Below are 19,686 nucleotides of genomic sequence, written 5' to 3' on the forward strand. Positions count from 1 at the left end.
ACTCCATATTCATGTTTTCGGGTTTTACTCCGCATTTCTCTAATTGTATTTGTTTCAAACTCGCTTCCCATTCAAAATTCTTGGATTGTCTGTAATTGTAAACCACAAGAGATTTGGACATTTTAACCCACGCTTTGCTCGCATTTTACTTTTTTCACACTCGGACCGTATTATATTTTCTAATAACCAAAAATGTCTTAAAACAATGACAAAAATTTTCAATTCCCATTAAGCAAGTAATAACCATTTTTGTATTAGACGTATGCTGAGATGTTCTTTCTAAAATTAGTCGATTTTACACCATACATTAATTATTAGGTTCATCTAATTCCACCCAACTAGAAGAAAAAAAATGTAGATAATGTTGGGGTTTTCAAAGAGTCACTAACAAAAGTTTTCTAGATTCCTTTTCAACTTATTAGTATATCTTTTAAGACTCCACAAAAACTTCAAGAAAAAACTGTCACTCACACACTAAACCTACTTTGGTACTTCCCATGTGAATCAAGAAAAGCAACCAAAACGAGCGAAAGTCTCATTGGAAAAAACCTGCAAATCCGTTCATCTTTATATAACCATCTCTTTTAAACGCCACTTACCTTTTTTTCTTTCTTCTTTCTTCTTCTTTAATCACGATTCCTATGAACAACAACATTCCTTATTCACCTTCATCGTCTTTCATCATCATTTTCCCAACACGATGATGACCACTACTACTACTTCTCTCTCCTTGTTCCTCTCTCTACTTCTTATTCTTTTTTGTTTCCTCCAAGTTTCTTCCAACGGAGATGCTGAGATTCTTAGCCGGGTTAAAAAGACTCGACTTTTTGACCCGGATGGAAATTTACAAGATTGGATCATAACCGGAGATAACCGCAGTCCGTGTAACTGGACGGGAATCACATGCGACGATAACATCAGAAACGGTAGCACCGTCACTGCCATCGATCTCTCCGGATATAATATCTCCGGCGGGTTTCCTTACGGGTTCTGTCGTATACGTACACTCATAACCATCAATCTTTCTCAAAACAATCTCAACGGTACGATCAATTCAGCTCCTCTCTCCCTCTGTTCTAAAGTTCAAGTTTTGATACTCAACGTTAACAACTTCTCCGGTAAATTACCTGAATTCTCGCCGGAGTTTCGTAATCTACGCGTTCTTGAATTGGAATCGAACTTGTTCACCGGCGAGATACCTCTGAGCTACGGGAGATTAACTTCTCTCCAAGTTCTGAACCTTAACGACAACCCGCTAAGTGGAATCGTTCCGGCGTTTTTAGGTAATCTGACTGAGTTGACTCGTCTTGATCTCGCTTACATCAGTTTCGAGCCTAGTCCGATTCCATCCATCTTCGGTCACTTGACGAAGCTGAGTGAACTACGCCTAACTAAATCGAACCTCGTAGGAGAAATCCCTCGTTCGATCATGAACCTGGCGTTGCTAGAGAATCTCGATTTAGCTATGAATGCTCTCACCGGAGAAATACCTGAGAGTATCGGTAGACTCAAATCGGTTTATCAAATTGAGCTATTTGATAACCGGTTATCTGGAAAATTACCGGAGAGTATCGGAAATTTAACCGAATTGAGGAATCTTGATGTCTCTCAGAACAATCTCACCGGTGAATTGCCGGAAAAAGTCGCTGCTCTGCAACTTATCTCGTTCAACCTCAACGATAACTACTTCACCGGAGGATTACCAGATGTCGTGGCTTTGAATCCTAATCTCGTCGAGTTCAAGATCTTCAACAACAGCTTCACGGGGACGTTACCTAGGAATCTCGGAAGATTCTCCGGTATATCTGAATTCGATGTCTCGACGAACAGATTCTCCGGCGAATTGCCGCCGTATCTCTGCTACAGAAGAAAGCTTGAACGTATCATCACTTTCAACAATCAATTGAGCGGCGAAATTCCGGAATATTACGGCGGTTGTGGTTCGCTTAATTACATCCGTATGGCGAATAACAAACTCTCCGGCGAAGTTCCGGTTAGGTTTTGGGAGCTTCCTCTAACTCGTCTCGAGCTAGCCAACAACAATCAATTACAAGGTTCGATTCCTCCTTCGCTATCTAATGCTCGTCATCTATCTCAGCTCGAGATCTCCGGTAACAATTTCTCCGGTGCGATTCCCTCCAGTATCTGTGATCTCGGAGATCTCAGAGTCATCGATCTTAGCCGCAACCGTTTCTCAGGATCTCTTCCGAATTGCATTAACAAATTGAAGAATCTAGAGAGACTGGAGATGCAGGAGAACATACTCGACGGTGAGATTCCGAGTTCGGTGAGTTCGTGCACCCAGTTAACCGAGTTGAATCTCTCGAACAACCGTTTACGCGGCGGAATACCATCGGAACTCGGTGATTTACCGGTATTGAACTACCTGGATCTCTCCAATAACCAAATCACCGGTGAGATTCCGTCGGAGCTGTTGAAGCTGAAGCTTAACCAATTCAACGTCTCCGATAACAAACTCTATGGTAAGATCCCTTATGGGTTTCAGCAAGACGTTTTTCGATCCGGTTTATTGGGTAACCCGAATCTATGTGGCCCGAATTTGGATCCGATTCGACCTTGCCGATCTAAACCGGAGACTCGGTACATCCTCGCGATCTCAATCCTATGCATCCTTGTACTAACCGGAGCTTTGGTTTGGCTATTCATCAAAACCAAACCGTTATTTAAGAGAAAACCGAAACCAATAAATAAAGTAATCATTTTCCAGCGGGTCGGGTTCACGGAGGAAGACATATACCCGCAATTAATGGAAGAGAACATAATCGGGTCGGGCGGGTCGGGTCTGGTTTACAGAGTGAAACTCAAGTCGGGTCAAACGCTCGCGGTGAAGAAACTCTTGGGAGGACCGGGTCAGAAACCGGAATCTGAATCCGTATTCAGATCCGAAGTAGAGATACTGGGTCGGGTCAGACACGGAAACATCGTGAAGCTTCTTATGTGCTGTAACGGCGAGGAGTTTCGGTTTTTGGTGTACGAGTTCATGGAAAACGGAAGCTTGGGTGACGTTTTGCATTCGGAGAAAGAATTGCATTCGGAGAAAGAACATCGTGCCGTTTCTACACTTGACTGGACGACACGATTTTCGATCGCGGTGGGTGCTGCTCAAGGACTTGCTTATCTACATCATGACTCTGTTCCACCGATTGTTCACCGTGACGTTAAAAGCAATAACATATTGTTGGACCATGAGATGAAGCCACGTGTTGCTGATTTCGGTTTAGCTAAACCGTTAAAGAGAAAAGACAATGATGGTGTCTCCGATGTTTCTACCATGTCTTGTGTTGCTGGAACCTACGGCTACATTGCTCCTGGTAACAATTCTATAAACTCTATTACTACAAATTCATGAATTATATATACCAGAGTACCCAAAACTCTGAAACATTCAAACCGAATAACCAAAATTTTTAGTAACATTATTTTAAATTTGTGTTGTTCTGTTTGTGGTTACAGAATATGGTTACACGTCAAAAGTGGATGAAAAGAGTGATGTTTATAGCTTCGGGGTCGTTTTGCTCGAACTGATTACCGGAAAAAGACCGAACGATTCGTGTTTTGGTGAGAATAAGGACATTGTTAAGTTTGCAATGGAAGCAGCTTTGTGTTCTTTTCCGTCACCGGAAGATGGAGCCATGAATCAAGATTCACCAACTAGAAATTATCGAAATCTTGGCAAGCTTGTGGATCCAAAGATGAAACTTTCGATGAGAGAATATGAAGAGATAGAGAAAGTTCTCGACGTTGCATTGCTTTGTACCTCGTCGTTTCCGATTAACAGGCCGACCATGAAGAAAGTAGTAGAGTTGCTCAAAGAGAAGAAATCACTCGAGTGATGATACGGTGTCGTTTTTTATCGTCTGATTCTAGTCATAGGCTTATTAATAGGCTTGTCTAATGTTACTTAAGTTTGGGCTTTTAGAAAACTAATGAAAAACTTGTATGTTTCGTGCCTCAACAGAATCTAATGACAGAAAATTTTATATATTACAAGGATACTTCAATCAAAGCCGAACACACACAAATACAAAACAACCTTGCCCTAGTAAAGTAGCATCTGATAAGCTTCAAAGGGTCTACTTTAGGAAAAAGAGGACTGGGGATAAGGACGTTGGCAAACCGTGTGAAGATACACCTGGCTCTTTGACCGAAAACTTCACACGTGAGAAGGTTTAGCTAAGTTTGGAGCTAAAGTAATGCCAAGTATAAGTAAAGATTAGAGGAAGCAGCAAAAGGGCATTGAAACGACAACGTTTTAGAAATAAATCTCAATATGGTGGAATAATAGTAAGCCCAGCCCATTAATACTCAGTCCATGTTGTTGTTTGGTGGTACTTTTAAGTAAAATTCATTCATACGACAGCATTTTATAAATTCTGTATGCTTGACAATATTGTTGGCCTACTTTAATTAGTTGCTGAATGGAGTTTGTAAAAATGTCATATGTTTATGCTATGAATTCATATATATACTTGAAATCTGGAAGCCACTGACATGTATGAATTGTGATATTCACTTCTCGGGATGATACTAGCTCTCATTGTAGTCTTGTTATTTATATATATGATTTTTTTTTTTTCCAGTTTTTGTTCCCTTAGTTATAAGTACTTGTGCATTTGTGGCTTGCAGTGTCAAACAGTCATGAACCGTTTCTCATCTTCTTTTATATATTTTGCAGTGTTAATGATCCAGTTGCGATGAAGTTACTTGGAAAAGATTGTGAGATGGACACTTTGGTATCACCAAAGGATGAAAGCATCAAAATACATTACGACGATGGACCTAAGTCGAGATTACTCGAGCAGCACACTATAACTATCAAATGGACTGTCCATTGTCCAATGGGTGCGTCCAATATGAACGTTTATGTTTATGGACTAAGTTTGGACGGTCCACAATGGACAATGGTCCAAAATATGGCCATGTCCATTGGACAACTTTTTTATTTTTGAGGTTTCTTGTATTTTGTGTTTGGTGTTTAAAATTTTTCTATTAAACCAAACATGTTTATTTTTATAAAATCGGACTTATTTTATAAACCCAAGTAGTATTTCGATTAGTTGTATAAAATCAAAGTGTTTATTTTTATAAAATCTTATTTATTTTACAAAATCTGATATTTATTTTACAAAACCAAAGTGTAGACATACGATCAAAGTATCAATTATCAAACCTCACCAACAAAATATCAATTATGAAAAAAGATGAAGAAAAGACTGTTTCATAATCTCATAACTCAAAAACCAAAGTCATAATCTCATAACTCAAAATCCAAAGTCATAAACTTAGACAACAACAATATTTCCTTCCTCTTCAACAAACTTGAACTCTTCATCACCTACAACATTCAAATCAATAAAGTTAAAAATTCATTACCAATATAGTTCAAATGCAATTAAAAAGTAGAATTCTTACCAATATCTTGAAATCCTCTAAACCAGTTTTGCACGCCTATGAAGAAACTGATGCATTCATTATTCTGTGAATAATGAATGTGATGATCTCTTCTTCATTGTGGTGTTGTTGTTCTTTATAAAGAAAGGAGACAAGTCGAAGGCAATTATAAGCTCAAAGCTACACGAATTTGCTCTGAGACCAAAATATTTTCAATTCAATACGGATCATGACATGGTCGTATTATCAAAACTTCTAGGATATGCAGACCTAATATATTTTGAACACTGTTTTTTCTTTTTTGCGTTACTAAACTAGTCCAAAGCAAACCGATTTTTTTCCATGTCTTGCAATTAGGAACCATTTCATATATTTTGTAAGTTTTTAATGTAAAACGTAAAAACCATTACAAACATACAACAAAAAAGAAAACAATACAAGTTTTTCCTTTTTTTTGTTGTCTGTGTAAAAAAACCTAACTTATAAACAAATACCAACTAGGCAACTACATCTCTTCTTACAACAAATTATAATAATTCTTGGGGGAAAGAAATCATCAATCTTTTTTTTATAATTATTATTTATAATCTTACCCTTGTGAATCTTGCGATCTGATAGCACAATTGCAAAAAAAAAAAAAAAGGAAAAGTTAATCCAAAAAAGAAGAAAAGGAAATATGCAAAACAAAAGAAAAGGGAAAAGGAAATCCTATTTATTTTATTATTAGGAGTTAGTAAACCCTACAAAATCTTATAAATACTCTCACATCACTTTTCTCTCTCGATGGAAAAAACAAAAATCATATCTTTCATCTTTTTTATTTATTTATATTTTGGTTTCTCCCTGCGAAGAGCCAAGCAGCTTTGTCGCCGCCGGTGGTCTCTCTCGAGACGATGATAAATCGATGAAGCCGAAGGGATGATCCGATTGTAGTAGACATACGACGTTCTATCCAAGTTAAGTAAGTAAGCTGCCCTAATCTCTGCTTCTATCCTTCATCTCAGAATTTAACGGATTTCCAAAATTCTAACATCTGATATTGTTGTAAGATCTTGTCTTATCTAACAGCGGGAATTGTTTTTCAATCCAAAGCACGAACGGGCGAATTTCTAAAGAGGAATTAGCGAAGACGACGAACGATCCACGAGCCCTTCTCCTCCTCCTTCTTCTTGTTTGGTACTCTCTCTTCTCTCTCTTTTTTAATCCGATCTTCTTCTTCTTGTTTTGCAATTCTCATACTTGTCTCTGTCTGATTTTTGTTTTTAGGGTTTTTTTTAGGGGAGACGATTGCAAAACCATAATCTGAGACGTGTAGGAGAGATTGCGTGTCTGCTACTCTGTTCTTGCTTCCTCAATCCTCACCCACCAATTCCACGGTTTGTCTTCCCAATTTTTGCTTCTTCTTCTTTTTTCTTTTTTCTTTTTTTTTTTTTTTTTTTATCTCTGATGATTGGTTTTATTCTTTTTCTTTTGAAGCGACAAAGTAGATTCAGAAGCTATGCTAGGGTTTGAAGAACTGACGAAGAAGATTCAGAACCAACAGTGAGATGCCTTACAATAACAACATCAAACAAACTGGTTCCTCTTGTTACTCTCTTTTATGTTTTGTTTTAATATATTATCCACCCTCACACTCTTTTTTTTTTTTTTTTTTTTTTTTCTTTGTTTGTTATGTATCGTATCACCTTGTCTCTACTCTCATCAGAATCCAACCATTGACTTGATTTTTTTTCTGTGTATTGTTTTGTTTTTGCAGATTGAACCCTAGATGCCGACGAGCTAGCTCTCTGGTGCTCATCCTCCTCCTCCTGAAGTACGACAGAGCTCTCTGGTCTGGTGTGTGTCTTTACTTGTCAGACTTTGAATTTTGTAATTTGGTAAGCTTACTATTACTAACGTTTCTCTTGCATTTGGTATCTGAGCTTTTTTACTTTCCTGTGTGTTAGGTTTATAGTGCAGCCGAGAAAGTGGATTTGGATCTTCCAATTATTACACGCTTTTGGATCCTCTGATTGGAGAGAACCCCTTCAATGTTAAAAGTTGCTCAAGTGGATGAAACATGAACTCTCAGGTACTACTAGCCTATCAAAACCTTTAATGCTACTGCGAAGTTCTCAATTCTAACTTCTCTGTTCTATGTTGCAGCCATTTATATTGGTGGACAGCTTCTCCCACGGCCCCCATGCATTTGGTCTCCATAACCCTTTCAAATCTTCACTGGTTTGTTCTTGTTCTGTTTATTATTTTTCTCAGTTTTGTTCTATATACGGAGATACTAAATTTGTGGTCATGTTTTTGTTCTTACAGGTGCCTCTTGTATGGAAATATCTCGACAAAGGCAGCTCATATGCTCGCCTTACCTAAGGTAACACCTTCTTCCTAGATGTTTGTATTAGGTGACAACTCTGTTTTGTGCCTTGTTTTGAAATCATAGATTTGCGTTTGATGCAGGTAACATCTAATTTCCCGGAATGAATCCTTGAAGTCGAAGGCTGTTGGAGTTGGGTGAAATGGAAGACTGTTGGCAATGGAAGATACACAAGGAGCCAAGTGAAGAGCCGAGATGTTAGTTTAGTTGACTGGTGGTGGACTGGAGGCAGCTGTTTGCAGAACAAACTCAAAAAGGTCAAGGTTCGATTCTTCTTCTTCTTGATTTTTGAAATTTTAAAACTTGTAAATTAAGGAGACGTGGTGGTGATAGATTGAGGGATCAATCATCATCGGAGTAGATTCGTTTTATTCCGGTGGCAAAGACGATTAGAGTTAAGAGGGTTGATAGAATGATCGTGTTCTTGTGTGTGTGTTCAGCAGGCCTACAAAGGATTCTCTTGGCGGTTTTACTAATAAATAAGTCTCCCAGCTGTTAGAAGGTTTCTTCAGTCTGTTAGTGACCTAGCCGTTGGGATGGGAGTCATTCGTGGGGTCAGTTGGTGAAGGTATTTTGTGTGTGTTGTTGTTTCATATGTGAGCGCTTGGTTTCTAATGGTCTTCTATGTTTTTTTTTCTCTCAGGTTGGTGAATACTCAACAGCTTCCGGCTGGGATATTATGGAATTACTCCTAAAGAGCTTGTCATAATGTTGTGTCAAAGGATGGATCACAACAAGCAGCAATATGGAGGGGTAAGTTTGCACTTATGAGACTCTTATTATATATGTCTGCTTTTTTTTTTTTGTATCTCTTGTCTCTAGCTAACTATTTTGTTGCATCAGCCTCAAGGATTGTCAAGTTTCCTCAGGAGGACTACCTAGAGAAAGGTATCACTATACATGATGATTGATGATGACTTGCTACAGCACAAGACCATTATATTGTTTCTGGTATGAAGATGCACATTTGTTATTTGTCCTTTGTTGCTTAGGTTTTCGCTGCTCACCTTATAGTACACTCCCTTGCAGGTTGATTTTTTTAGATGTGCACATGATCCATGTAGACCAGGAGTCAAAGATTCAGTTCATCTGTGTCAAAATGCTGGTGTCAAGGTACTTCAGAACACGGTCGCTACGCTAGGGTTTGAAGAATTGATGAAGAAGATTCAGAAACAACAGTAAGACGAACTACTTCCCCCTTAACAGTAACAACATCAAATTGGTTCTCTTTTATGTTCCGTTTTACTATTATCCACCTTATACTCTCTTTTTATGTTATGTATGTTATTACCTTGTCTCTATTCTCATCAAAATCCAACCATTGACTTAATTTTCTTGTGTTTTGTTTCTCGCAGATTGAGCCATCCCATACCTTTTGCTACCCTAGATGCCGACGAAGAGCGCTCTCTGGTGCTCATCGTGCTCCTGAAGTACGACAGAGCTCTCTGGTCTGGTGTGTGTCTTTACTTGTCAGACTTATTGAAGATTGTAATTTGGTAAGCTTACTATTACTAAAGTTTCTCTTGTATTTGGTATCTGAGCTTTTTTACTTTCCCTGTGTGTTAGGTTTATAGTGCAGCCGGGAAAGTGGATTTGGATCTTTCAATCATAACAAGCTTATGGATCCTCTGATTGGAGAGAACCCCTTCAATGTTAAAGTTGCTCAAGTTGATGAAACATGAACTCTCAGGTACTACTAGCCTATACTAGCCTATCAAAACCTTTATTACTACTGCGAAGTTCTCAATTCTAACTTCTCTGTTCTATGTTGCAGCCATTTATATTGGTGGAAAGCTTCTTCTCCCACGGCCCCCATGCATTTGGTCTCCGTAACCCTTTCAAATTTCCACGTGTTTGTTCTTGTTCTGTTTATTATTTTCTCAGTTGTGTTCTATATTCCAAGATACTAAATTTGTGGTCATGTTATTTGTTCTTACAGGTACCTCTTGTATGGAGATATATCTCGTCAAAGGCAGCTCATATGCTCGTCTTACCTAAGGTAACACATTCTTTCGAGATGTTTGTATTTGGATTTTGGTGACAACTCTGTTTAGTTTGTGCTTTATTTTGAAATCATTGATTTGTGTTTGATGGCACGGGTATAGATTGTTAAAACCATTTAATTTCCGCCTCCTAAATGTATTAGTTCCATGCATTTTTTTGAAATAATATACTGTTACTTGGATAGGTAAACATTGTGAATGGAGCAAATGATGCGAATGCTCCATTATTGTGGGTTGCCCGCAGAAGAAGATGTTGACTCTATAAGTTCTGATGGGAAGACAATGAACTAAGATATTATTTGAGGTATTTGGTCAGGAATTCAAAAGTCTACTTTCTCCACAGGTTTTTTTTTTATTGGTTGAGCTAATTTATTTAGTACCGACCTTGAATCCTCATCCATTGTCTGATTTGTTCATCTTTCTCTGTCTCTTGCAGATGTTACGCACTGTATAAGGGGTTTTGGCGAGCACTCAGAGGTAAAAGACTCTCTGTCTGTGACAAATCATCTTGCTTCTTTGACTCTCTCAATAGAGACTGATTGATCGTTTTATTTCGTGTGTGTTCAGCAGGCCGACAAAGGCCCAACAATAACAACTTCAGCCCATCAAACAAGACATGCCTAGGTGAATTTTTCAGCCCTTCTATTTTCTTATATATCCGACTAAAATATTATTTTTTTCACCTCGTCTCTTTTTGGTAGGTAGGTGCATTTTGGCCATGGAAGAAACACAAGGAGCCAAGTGAAGAAGATCCCAAATGTTTGTTCACTTGACTGGATGAAGGATGCTGCTTGCAGAGAGCCAAACTCAATGGCCAGGGTTCCCTTCTTCATTCTCTGTGTATTTTTGTTTCTTTTACGCATTAGCGAATTAGCTTTGGTAGTACATGATGAGCCTTGACTGAACTGTGACTCATCATGGCTTTGTTGCAGATTTGTACATGATGAGCTAGTGAAATTGCTGGGTGGAGGAGAAGTATTTGGTACTCTCTGATCTAAAGAGGAAGCAAAGACAACGAGTCCCTGGAAATTACCTCTTCGGATTTGGTACTCTTTTAACTTTCTCTCTTTTCATCCTTCTTCTTCTTCTTGTTTGCAGTTCTCATAGTAGTGTGATCGTCACAATATATAATCCCTCTAATGATGTATATAGAATAGCTCAGCTTCCGTAGAGCAGCATCAATGGCGTTGCCCCTCCTCATCTCCCTTTTTCTGTATCGCAATCAGAGGAGAGAGAGAGAGAGAGAGAGAGAAGTATTTGGTTTTCTCGGATCTAAAGACAACGAGTCCCTGGAAATTACCTCTTCGGCTACAATCAGATTTGGTACTCTTTTAACTTTCTCTCTTTTCATCCTCCTCCTTGTTTGCAGTTCTCATATTTCTCTCTTTCTTTGTGATGTTCTGTGTTCAGTAGCGAGGCGAGAGATATGGAGCTGGTTGAAATGGAAAATTGTTGGCCATGGAAGGTACACTACACAAGGAGCCAAGTGGAGCCGAGATGTTTGTTCAGTTGACTGGTGGACTTGAGGAGGCCCAGGTTCTGTGTTTGCAGAGAACAAACTCAAAAAGGCCAAGGTTCGATCCTTCTTCTTCTTCTTCTTCTTCAAGTTTGGTTTCTATAGCTGTTTCACTCTATCATTTTGGTTTGAATAGTACTGAAGTGTGGCTTTTCTTTGATATGTTGCAGATTGTACTTGATGAGCTACTGAAATTGGTGGGTGGTGGATGAGAAGGTATTTTTGTGTGTGTTGTTGTTTCATATGAGAACGCTTGGTTTCTAATGGTATTCTATTATTTTTCTCTCAGGTTGGTGAATACTCAACAGCTTCCGGCTGGGATATTATGGAATTACTCCTAAACAGCTTGTCATAATGTTGTGTCAAAGGATGGATCACAACAAGCAGTGGAGGGGTAAGTTTGTACTTATGATACGTGCTTATTATATATGTCTGCTTATTTTTTTTTTATCTCTAGCTAACTTTGGTATGCATGTTTTTTTTGTTGCATCAGCCTCAAGGATTGTCAAATTTCCTCAGGAGGAATACCTAAAGAAAGGTACCACTGGACATGATAATGACTTGCTACAGCGCAAGACCATTTTTGATTCTGGTATGAAGATGCACATTTGTTATAGTTCCTGTGTTGCTTAGGTTTTCCATGCTTACTCTCATTAGGCGTGTTGTTTTTTTTTTTCATTACAGAGGTTTCGGATGCTTGGCATGATCTCACTTAGATGGTTGCTCCAGTAGCGTCTTCAGCACTTGGGATTAAAAAGCATAGGTCTGTAATGATATCAGTTTGAATAGAATCTGGCTCTTCCCACTTTCGCAAGTGTAACGTCAACAGCAATTTAACCTTGGTCTTACATAAACTTGCCTATTCGGAAACTAATATCCACAGGGGATCAAAGAATGTTGGTATGATGGAGGAAGCATCGCATTTCCAATGATTCTTGTCACAGGTAATGTTAACTTGTTTCACTTATTATGTGAAATATTGATAATGACTCTTAGTGTTGTTATGATGCTTTCTTCTCCTCTACAGCTGTCAGTGACTACAAACAGCCTCTCCATTATCAAAACTTGAGAGATGAAAAGAGAAACATACATCTAGAAGTATAGATTTGCACCAATATAATTTTTCCTCCCTCAATAATCTTTTTCTTGTTCCCTCCTTAGTTACACTACACCTGTGTTGATTGCTGCAGGTGACAAGAGGTGGAAGGCGAGTGGATATTTCAATCTATGACATTGTGGTGGGTGATGTCATACCTGTCAACATTGGAAATCAGGTAGGTGGTCTGTTCTATCATTTTCATTTTGTTTTTGTCCATACTACCATGTGTCTAATCGAAATTAAAATCTATGTTTAGGTTCTTGCGGTTGGAGTGCTAACATCCGGCCACTCTCTTGCCCTTGATGAGTCTAGCATGACTGGAGAGAGCAAAACCGTGAGTGTTTATCTTGTTTCCTAAAAATTGTTGACTTTCTCGTCTCGCTAAATGGTGATTCAAGAGGTGGTGCTGCTGCTTTGAGTGTCAAGGAGGTTTGTGTTCTTCTTCTTTGATCAATTATGTCATAAAAAGATACTTAATTAACGTTTTATGTTGATCGTTTACTCTTAATTGTGTGTCAATAGGTATTGGGGAAACCGATTAACTGGCGGGATGTGGAGAGTGAATGAGGATCTTGAACCCTTTTATCCTGATCGAATGACTGGACGAATTCTAGGAATGGCAACAGAAGTTGTAAGTTCCGAATGGGGAGATGTGCTTTTGTAGAGAAGGCAACAGAAGCTGTAAGTTCTCTCAACCATTAAGTTTTCGTCATGCTTGTGTGTTTACATACTCAGGTAGTTAGGTTCTGAAACATTTTGACATACAAAAGGAAAGCATAAGTCTATGCACTTTAACTTATATTTTGTGGCATTTATACTTTGTTCTCTTTTTCTTCTGCCGTATGCTGCAACCATCGGTAGTCTATTCTATGATCATATGCAGCTGATGAAGCCACGGTTGGAGTCCATCCGGGAGGAAATGCAAAACAAGGTATGTTAACGTTTTCATTACAGTCATACTGATACATTATGGGTTTCCTCCTCATTTTTGCTCTTTTGCACTGGATTTCCTTATTTGCGTTCAGGGCATGGACTCTGTTACGATGGCAGAAGGTCAAAAAGAGATGAAGAATTTGTTTAAAGAGTAAGCTGCTGCTTGTAAATTTAAACATCTCTTTGGAGTGTAAACTTCTTTTGGTCTGATAATCGTAACAGAGTCCATGCCCCTGTTTATGACTAGTTATTAAAATTTGGAGTTTTATGTTAAAATTACACCTCGTTGATCATAGTTGGGAAGCAAGAGCGCTACTATACTATGTCATATTATAGCTTGTATGCTCTGCTGGCTATTGAGTTGGTGTAGTCTCCTGACATTTTGAGTTATTTTAGTTGATATGTCCAAATAACCATACATTGTTTGTTTATAATTTGCAGATATGGTGTCACTCTATTCACTCCAATGAAAGGGATGCTCATTCAGAGACCTTTGTTCATCTGCTTTTTTTCTTGCTGTAAGACCTTTTAATCTCTAAGATGCTTGTTGGGCTATGTTGTTTATTATTAGGCTTTTTGTCTCCAGTGAGTTAAAAAATAACTCCCCAGATTCGAATTATGGCAGAGAAGGTACCTTCATTCCAAACAGGAGGGGCATTGTGGTTTACCAATCTAAGTACTCCCGACAGGCGCGACAGCTTATACATTCGCAGAAGCAGACACTGCCACCTTCACCAGTAAACCCGAGGGCAACATCGTTGAGTCCTGTTAGTAAGAGGCTGAAGGCTCTGGAGAGCCAAGTGAAGGGAAGGAAGAAGAACAACAGCAAGAAGAGGTGATCCAGAATGGTGCATATACTATTTTTGCTAGACGGCCAGGAAAAATTAATATAGCTTTGGAGTCAAAAAGTGAACTCGTTTCTAAAACATACACAGATTTTGCTCATTATTGATGGAAACTACTCTGAGAGGTAAAAAAAAGCTGGAGGTGCCAGCTAGTGAAATCATATGTTTTCCTTCACTCTCATTGTCACGCTGCTGCTTGGATTGAACATCTCCTATAACATGAACTTCCCACACTATATAAGTGGGGTTATATTTTTTCTCTTGACATTAGCTCTTTTTGTCTTCCAATTAATGTGTTTGTGTCATGCTGGTGTCTTTAGAATGAACGAACCATATTATAATTGTGATAGCCTGATAGCCTATATGTATTGTGAATGATGCTGATATACAAGAGCCTCGTTGATAAAAAAAAAAAAAAAAAAAAAGTATTGGGCCAAACTAAAGGCCCATTATATATTAGCAGGCCTGTTTCTCATAGACTTTGTTACTTTCACCGTCTCCAGTTTAGGGTTTGAGAGACGACCACGTTTCCTCCGTCACGAAACCGCCAGTGACGCTATCGTCTTCACCTTTCGCTTCTTCTTCTTCTCCACGAAGCAATCGAGGAGAATCAATCCACTCAACCAGAGAAAAATCGTAAAGAAGGCGAGCCGAGGTTTAGAATCTATGGCGTCTAAGGTTATTTCTTCCACAATCCGCCGAACTCTATCCAAGCCACACGGCGTTGTTTTCCGGCGTCACCACCTATCGACCGCCGCAGCTGCTGCTACCGATTACGAGGATGAATCGATTATGATGAAAGGAGTTCGAATTTCAGGTAGGCCTCTTTATCTAGATATGCAAGCGACGACTCCGATTGATCCTAGGGTCTTCGATGCGATGAATGATTCTGGTATCAATGAGTACGGGAATCCTCACTCGCGTACGCATCTCTACGGTTGGGAAGCTGAGAACGCCGTCGAAGTCGCACGTATCCAGGTCGCGAAACTGATCGGAGCTTCACCCAAGGAGATCATTTTCATGTCCGGCGCAACGGAGGCGAACAACACCGCCGTTAAAGGAGTGATGCACTTTTACAAGGACACGAAGAAGCACGTTATAACTACTCAGACTGAGCACAAGTGTGTCCTTGATTCTTGTAGGCATTTGCAGCAAGAAGGTTTTGAGGTAACTTACTTACCTGTGAAAACTGATGGATTAGTCGATTTAGAGATGTTGAGAGAAGCTATTAGGCCAGATACAGGGCTAGTTTCTATTATGGCTGTGAACAATGAGATTGGTGTGGTTCAGCCTATGGAGGAGATTGGTCAAATTTGCAAAGAGCACAATGTTCCGTTTCATACTGATGCTGCTCAAGCTATTGGCAAGATACCTGTTGATGTTAAGAAGTGGAATATTGGATTGATGTCAATGAGTGCTCACAAGATCTATGGACCAAAAGGTGTTGGTGCTTTGTTTGTGAGAAGGAGGCCGAGAATCAGGCTTGAGCCACTGATGAATGGTGGAGGTCAGGAGAGGGGTTTGCGTAGTGGCACTGCGGCTACGCAGCAAATCCTTGGGTTTGGAGCTGCTTGTGATTTGGCGATGAAGGAGATGGAGTATGATGAGAAGTGGATTAAAGGGTTGCAGGAGAGGTTGCTCAATGGGATTAGAGAGAAGCTTGATGGTGTTGTGGTGAATGGTTCAATGGAGAGTCGATATTCAGGGAATCTGAATTTGTCTTTTGCTTACGTTGAAGGAGAGAGTCTGTTGATGGGGTTGAAGGAAGTTGCAGTGTCTAGTGGAAGTGCTTGTACTAGTGCGAGTTTGGAGCCTTCTTATGTGTTGAGAGCTTTGGGTGTGGATGAGGACATGGCTCACACTTCGATTAGGTTTGGGATTGGTAGGTTTACCACCAAGGAAGAGATCGATAAGGCTGTCGAACTTACGGTTAAACAAGTTGTGAAGTTGAGGGAAATGAGCCCGCTTTATGAAATGGTTAAAGAAGGTATCGATATCAAGAACATTCAATGGTCTCAACACTGATTCCACAGTTTCCACTCAAACCGTGCAGGGAAACTCCGGTCTGTGCGCAACCGGGGATGAGCCATGCTGAGATGCGAGTATGGACGATGATCTGATCCTGAGTTCTTACTATGTTATGTTGGTAAGTTATCTATAGTGTTTTCTAGAGAGATTCGAAGTGATAGTTTCTTGTGTGGTTTTGTAATAAAGCAGAGCAGGAACACAACTTATTTTCTGGTTTGTGATCCTTTGTGGACGATTAAATTGTAGGTGTTCTGAACCTTTATAGCTTATTACCCGTACTAAGCCAAGGTAATACACAAGTTTTTTTGTTTGTTTTTTTCTCTCGTTACTGTAATTTTCGTTCAAAATTACTATTTTTCTGTTTTTTTTTCTTTCACTCAAAATGATGAAGAAATGTTTTCACCTCTTCAATGTCGGCGAGTCACTGAGTTTATGATGTTTGAAAAACAAAACATGAAATTAAAATTGACATTAAGAGGACAGCAAATGTATTATTGAATTTTTTAGGTTTAAAGCATCACGTCTATAAGGACCTATACTATTAATTACCTTGATGTAAAGTCGAAGTAGACCATAATTATCCCATGTGATTTGGTACACAAAAGTTTTTTTTTTTAATTTTCCGGATCCACGTACGCTCGAGTCGACCTTTGCTACAAACTCAAAATATGTATGATCCGAATTATGTAATAAATTTGTATATTCTTCTTATTTCTTTTTTTTGTTGAAATTTGGATAGAAACAAGTATTATAGTAGGTCGTAGGTGGCCCATGGGAAGCATCCAATGGATACAAAACCTCAACTTATAAATTCTCTATGCCAAAATAATTAGAACCATAGGTTATGTTATATACCACAACCATCCTTCGATTGAGACGTTACATCCCTTCACGTTTATAAACCACACGTTTGTATACCTTCTCTTCCTTAACATTTCTCCGTATTGTTTTTTCTTCTTCTAATTAAATATATTGAAAAAAGAAAGAAACAAGAGAAACATTTAACTAATGTTTGGTAATTGCAAGCTTTATATTTAAATGTTTGGTAATTGGAAGCTTTATATTCATTACTTATAGCCAATGTTGAAGAAATCGCTAGGCGTTAAATAGGCGGTGATCCAACGCCTAGTGCCTAGAACGCTTAATCGGAATCTAGAGGGTTTTAAGCGGTTTAGGCGTTTACACTATAAACTAATATATATATATATGATATTATATACATATAAAAAATATGTATAAGAATAATAAAAATATTAAATCAAAAACATAACAATAGATAAAAACATTATTTCAATTCATTTTAAATAACATATTAAACATTTATAATTATGTTTATAGAAATAAACCTTATAAATTTTAAATTTGTGCAATTAAAATTCTAAAAATTCACTAAAATGATGATACTACAATTTTAGGCGGTCAAAGCGGTCGTCTAGGCGGTGCTATTGCGCCTAGCGCCTAGACGGGGTGGAGGCGAACGTCTAGAACGCTTTTTCGAACACTGCTTATAGCTAATTTGAAAAGAAGGTGATCAAATGATGATTAATACCCTTATAAATTAGGCGTGTCAATGGTGTTATAGTATAGTAGCTGTAGTGTAGTTAAACAAGTAGAAACCTCATAATAATGTTTATCAAAAGGAACCACAATTTAAGGCTGATTAATATTTTAGTTTGCAAATATGAATACAAGAAGATAACCATTCTCATCCTTGCATTTTCAATGGCATAAAATTTTAGGTCAATTTTAGAATTAAAATTAATACTAGATGATTAAATGAGTAGGCCAAGAGAGACGGCTTGCAGTTAGCTGTGTTGAAAAGCTAAACCATGTCTCTTTGTGTTAAGATGACACCGTCCACGTCAGCGTCTTAAATCCCCAAAGCCCATTGGCAATGATAAGGTTTGGCACAAAATAATGGATTTGTGTGTATAAATACATACATGCACACTTATCACTCTCTACTCACAAGCAGAGATATAGACACTTGTTTTAAATTACAAAGTCCCATGGCTAAGATATATTTTCCTTCTTTCCTCGATACTTATGTTCTTTGCATTCTTACTCTCTTTGCGGTGATGTTCATCAGGAGTTCTGCTCGGCCCACGACATTCGCCGAGGATTTCAAAGCCGCATGGTCGGAGTCTCACATCCGCCAAATGGACGGAGGAAAAGCTATCCAGCTTGTCCTTGACCAGAGCACAGGTAACACATAAATATCCCTTTGGTAACGTTAAATCGAAACAGTAGGCTTTTATGCTATAAGTCTATAACATACCCTCACATGTTCGTATTTGTCTTTAAAAAGGATGTGGATTTGCTTCCAAAAGAAAGTATCTATTCGGACGAGTGAGCATGAAGATCAAACTTATTCCCGGAGACTCTGCCGGTACGGTCACCGCCTTCTACGTAAGTCTACCAAATGGTTGTATCTACACTAACATACCATCTTCTTGAAACATTAACGGTTAATATTCATTCATGCGTATTCTATCTATAGATGAACTCCGATACGAACACGGTGAGAGACGAGCTAGATTTCGAGTTCTTGGGAAACAGAAGTGGTCAACCTTACTCAGTACAAACAAACATATTTGCTCATGGTAAAGGAGATAGAGAACAAAGAGTTAATCTTTGGTTCGACCCGGCTCTTGATTTCCACACTTACACTATCTTATGGTCACACAAACACATTGTGTAAGTTTCTCTCTTATACAACTTTCGAATAGAATCAATATTTTACCATTTCCAAAAATTTCACCATTTTTTACTTTTTGGGAGAAAAAAAAAAACATTTAACGTTGGTTTATGTATTTTGGTTAATCAGTTTTTACGTAGACGATGTGCCAATAAGAGAATACAAAAACAACGAAGCCAAGAACATAGCTTACCCAACATCACAACCTATGGGAGTTTACTCAACATTATGGGAAGCCGATGATTGGGCGACACGTGGTGGATTAGAGAAGATTGATTGGAAAAAAGCTCCCTTCTACGCTTATTACAAAGATTTTGACATCGAAGGTTGTCCTGTTCCTGGACCAACCTCTTGTCCATCGAACCCTCACAATTGGTGGGAAGGTTATGCTTATCAGTCGCTTAACGCCGTCGAAGCTCGCCGTTACCGATGGGTTAGAGTAAACCATATGGTTTATGATTATTGTACCGACCGGTCTAGGTTTCCAGTCCCACCACCCGAGTGTCGTGCTTGAAAATAATACCATACGTACGCTTTACAATGATCATGTTTCGTCTTGTACGAGAATTTTTCTATAAAAATTGTGGGAAAAATGTGGATTGTATTGTCCTTTTATGCAATTGTGCAGACGTACTTAATTAGTGCGCCATGTGTATAGATGTATAATGGTTATTTTGTGGTTGAAAATTTATAATAAACATGGATTTTTGCGAACAAAATGTTAAAATGATAATATAAATGTATTGCATAATGTTTGTTCTTTAGCGTTACAAATTACAAACAT

General features: G+C 38.6%; 4 protein-coding genes across 53 annotated transcripts; all 4 read left to right on the forward strand.

Moving 5' to 3' along the window:
* The first annotated feature begins 228 nt into the window (after nt 1-228).
* On the forward strand, nt 229-4,005 carry LOC104762755 (LRR receptor-like serine/threonine-protein kinase HSL2). The gene is made up of 2 exons (XM_010486111.3): nt 229-3,332; nt 3,475-4,005. Exons 1-2 carry the CDS (start codon nt 701-703, stop codon nt 3,852-3,854), a joined length of 3,012 nt encoding a protein of 1,003 aa, XP_010484413.2. The 5' UTR covers nt 229-700; the 3' UTR covers nt 3,855-4,005.
* A 2,189-nt stretch (nt 4,006-6,194) lies between these two features.
* Nucleotides 6,195-14,481, forward strand: LOC104762757 (calcium-transporting ATPase 8, plasma membrane-type). 50 transcript variants are annotated; one of them, XM_087498324.1, is made up of 37 exons: nt 6,195-6,373; nt 6,462-6,588; nt 6,679-6,788; nt 6,889-6,990; nt 7,169-7,248; nt 7,359-7,483; nt 7,558-7,632; nt 7,720-7,777; nt 7,864-8,043; nt 8,224-8,348; nt 8,424-8,533; nt 8,624-8,731; nt 8,810-8,958; nt 9,136-9,276; nt 9,347-9,470; nt 9,555-9,603; nt 9,720-9,779; nt 9,969-10,126; nt 10,220-10,260; nt 10,351-10,407; nt 10,485-10,602; nt 10,716-10,829; nt 10,936-11,106; nt 11,194-11,357; nt 11,470-11,515; nt 11,589-11,693; nt 11,793-11,891; nt 11,984-12,062; nt 12,183-12,243; nt 12,327-12,397; nt 12,490-12,573; nt 12,655-12,827; nt 12,921-13,079; nt 13,260-13,329; nt 13,424-13,482; nt 13,773-13,849; nt 13,957-14,481. In XM_087498324.1, exons 12-15 carry the CDS (start codon nt 8,681-8,683, stop codon nt 9,390-9,392), a joined length of 387 nt encoding a protein of 128 aa, XP_087354450.1. In that variant the 5' UTR covers nt 6,195-6,373; nt 6,462-6,588; nt 6,679-6,788; nt 6,889-6,990; nt 7,169-7,248; nt 7,359-7,483; nt 7,558-7,632; nt 7,720-7,777; nt 7,864-8,043; nt 8,224-8,348; nt 8,424-8,533; nt 8,624-8,680; the 3' UTR covers nt 9,393-9,470; nt 9,555-9,603; nt 9,720-9,779; nt 9,969-10,126; nt 10,220-10,260; nt 10,351-10,407; nt 10,485-10,602; nt 10,716-10,829; nt 10,936-11,106; nt 11,194-11,357; nt 11,470-11,515; nt 11,589-11,693; nt 11,793-11,891; nt 11,984-12,062; nt 12,183-12,243; nt 12,327-12,397; nt 12,490-12,573; nt 12,655-12,827; nt 12,921-13,079; nt 13,260-13,329; nt 13,424-13,482; nt 13,773-13,849; nt 13,957-14,481. The 50 variants fall into 37 exon arrangements, with proteins under 50 accessions (XP_087354471.1, XP_087354450.1, XP_087354480.1 ...); XM_087498322.1 differs by having other exon boundaries at nt 9,969-10,087; XM_087498333.1 differs by having other exon boundaries at nt 9,969-10,087; nt 11,470-11,496.
* Nucleotides 14,482-14,615: 134 nt separating this feature from the next.
* On the forward strand, nt 14,616-16,518 carry LOC104762758 (cysteine desulfurase, mitochondrial). The gene has a single exon (XM_010486114.3). It carries the CDS (start codon nt 14,843-14,845, stop codon nt 16,199-16,201), a length of 1,359 nt encoding a protein of 452 aa, XP_010484416.1. The 5' UTR covers nt 14,616-14,842; the 3' UTR covers nt 16,202-16,518.
* Nucleotides 16,519-18,059: 1,541 nt separating this feature from the next.
* Nucleotides 18,060-19,621, forward strand: LOC104762759 (putative xyloglucan endotransglucosylase/hydrolase protein 6). The gene is made up of 4 exons (XM_010486115.3): nt 18,060-18,409; nt 18,513-18,613; nt 18,705-18,901; nt 19,032-19,621. The coding sequence occupies exons 1-4, from the start codon at nt 18,148-18,150 to the stop codon at nt 19,414-19,416; spliced, it is 945 nt and encodes a 314-aa protein (XP_010484417.2). The 5' UTR covers nt 18,060-18,147; the 3' UTR covers nt 19,417-19,621.
* Nucleotides 19,622-19,686: the final 65 nt, after the last annotated feature.

The sequence above is a fragment of the Camelina sativa genome, chromosome 18, assembly GCF_030686135.1.
Source record: "Camelina sativa cultivar CO46 ecotype springtype chromosome 18, ASM3068613v1".
In the NCBI taxonomy this organism is placed as follows: domain Eukaryota; kingdom Viridiplantae; phylum Streptophyta; class Magnoliopsida; order Brassicales; family Brassicaceae; genus Camelina; species Camelina sativa.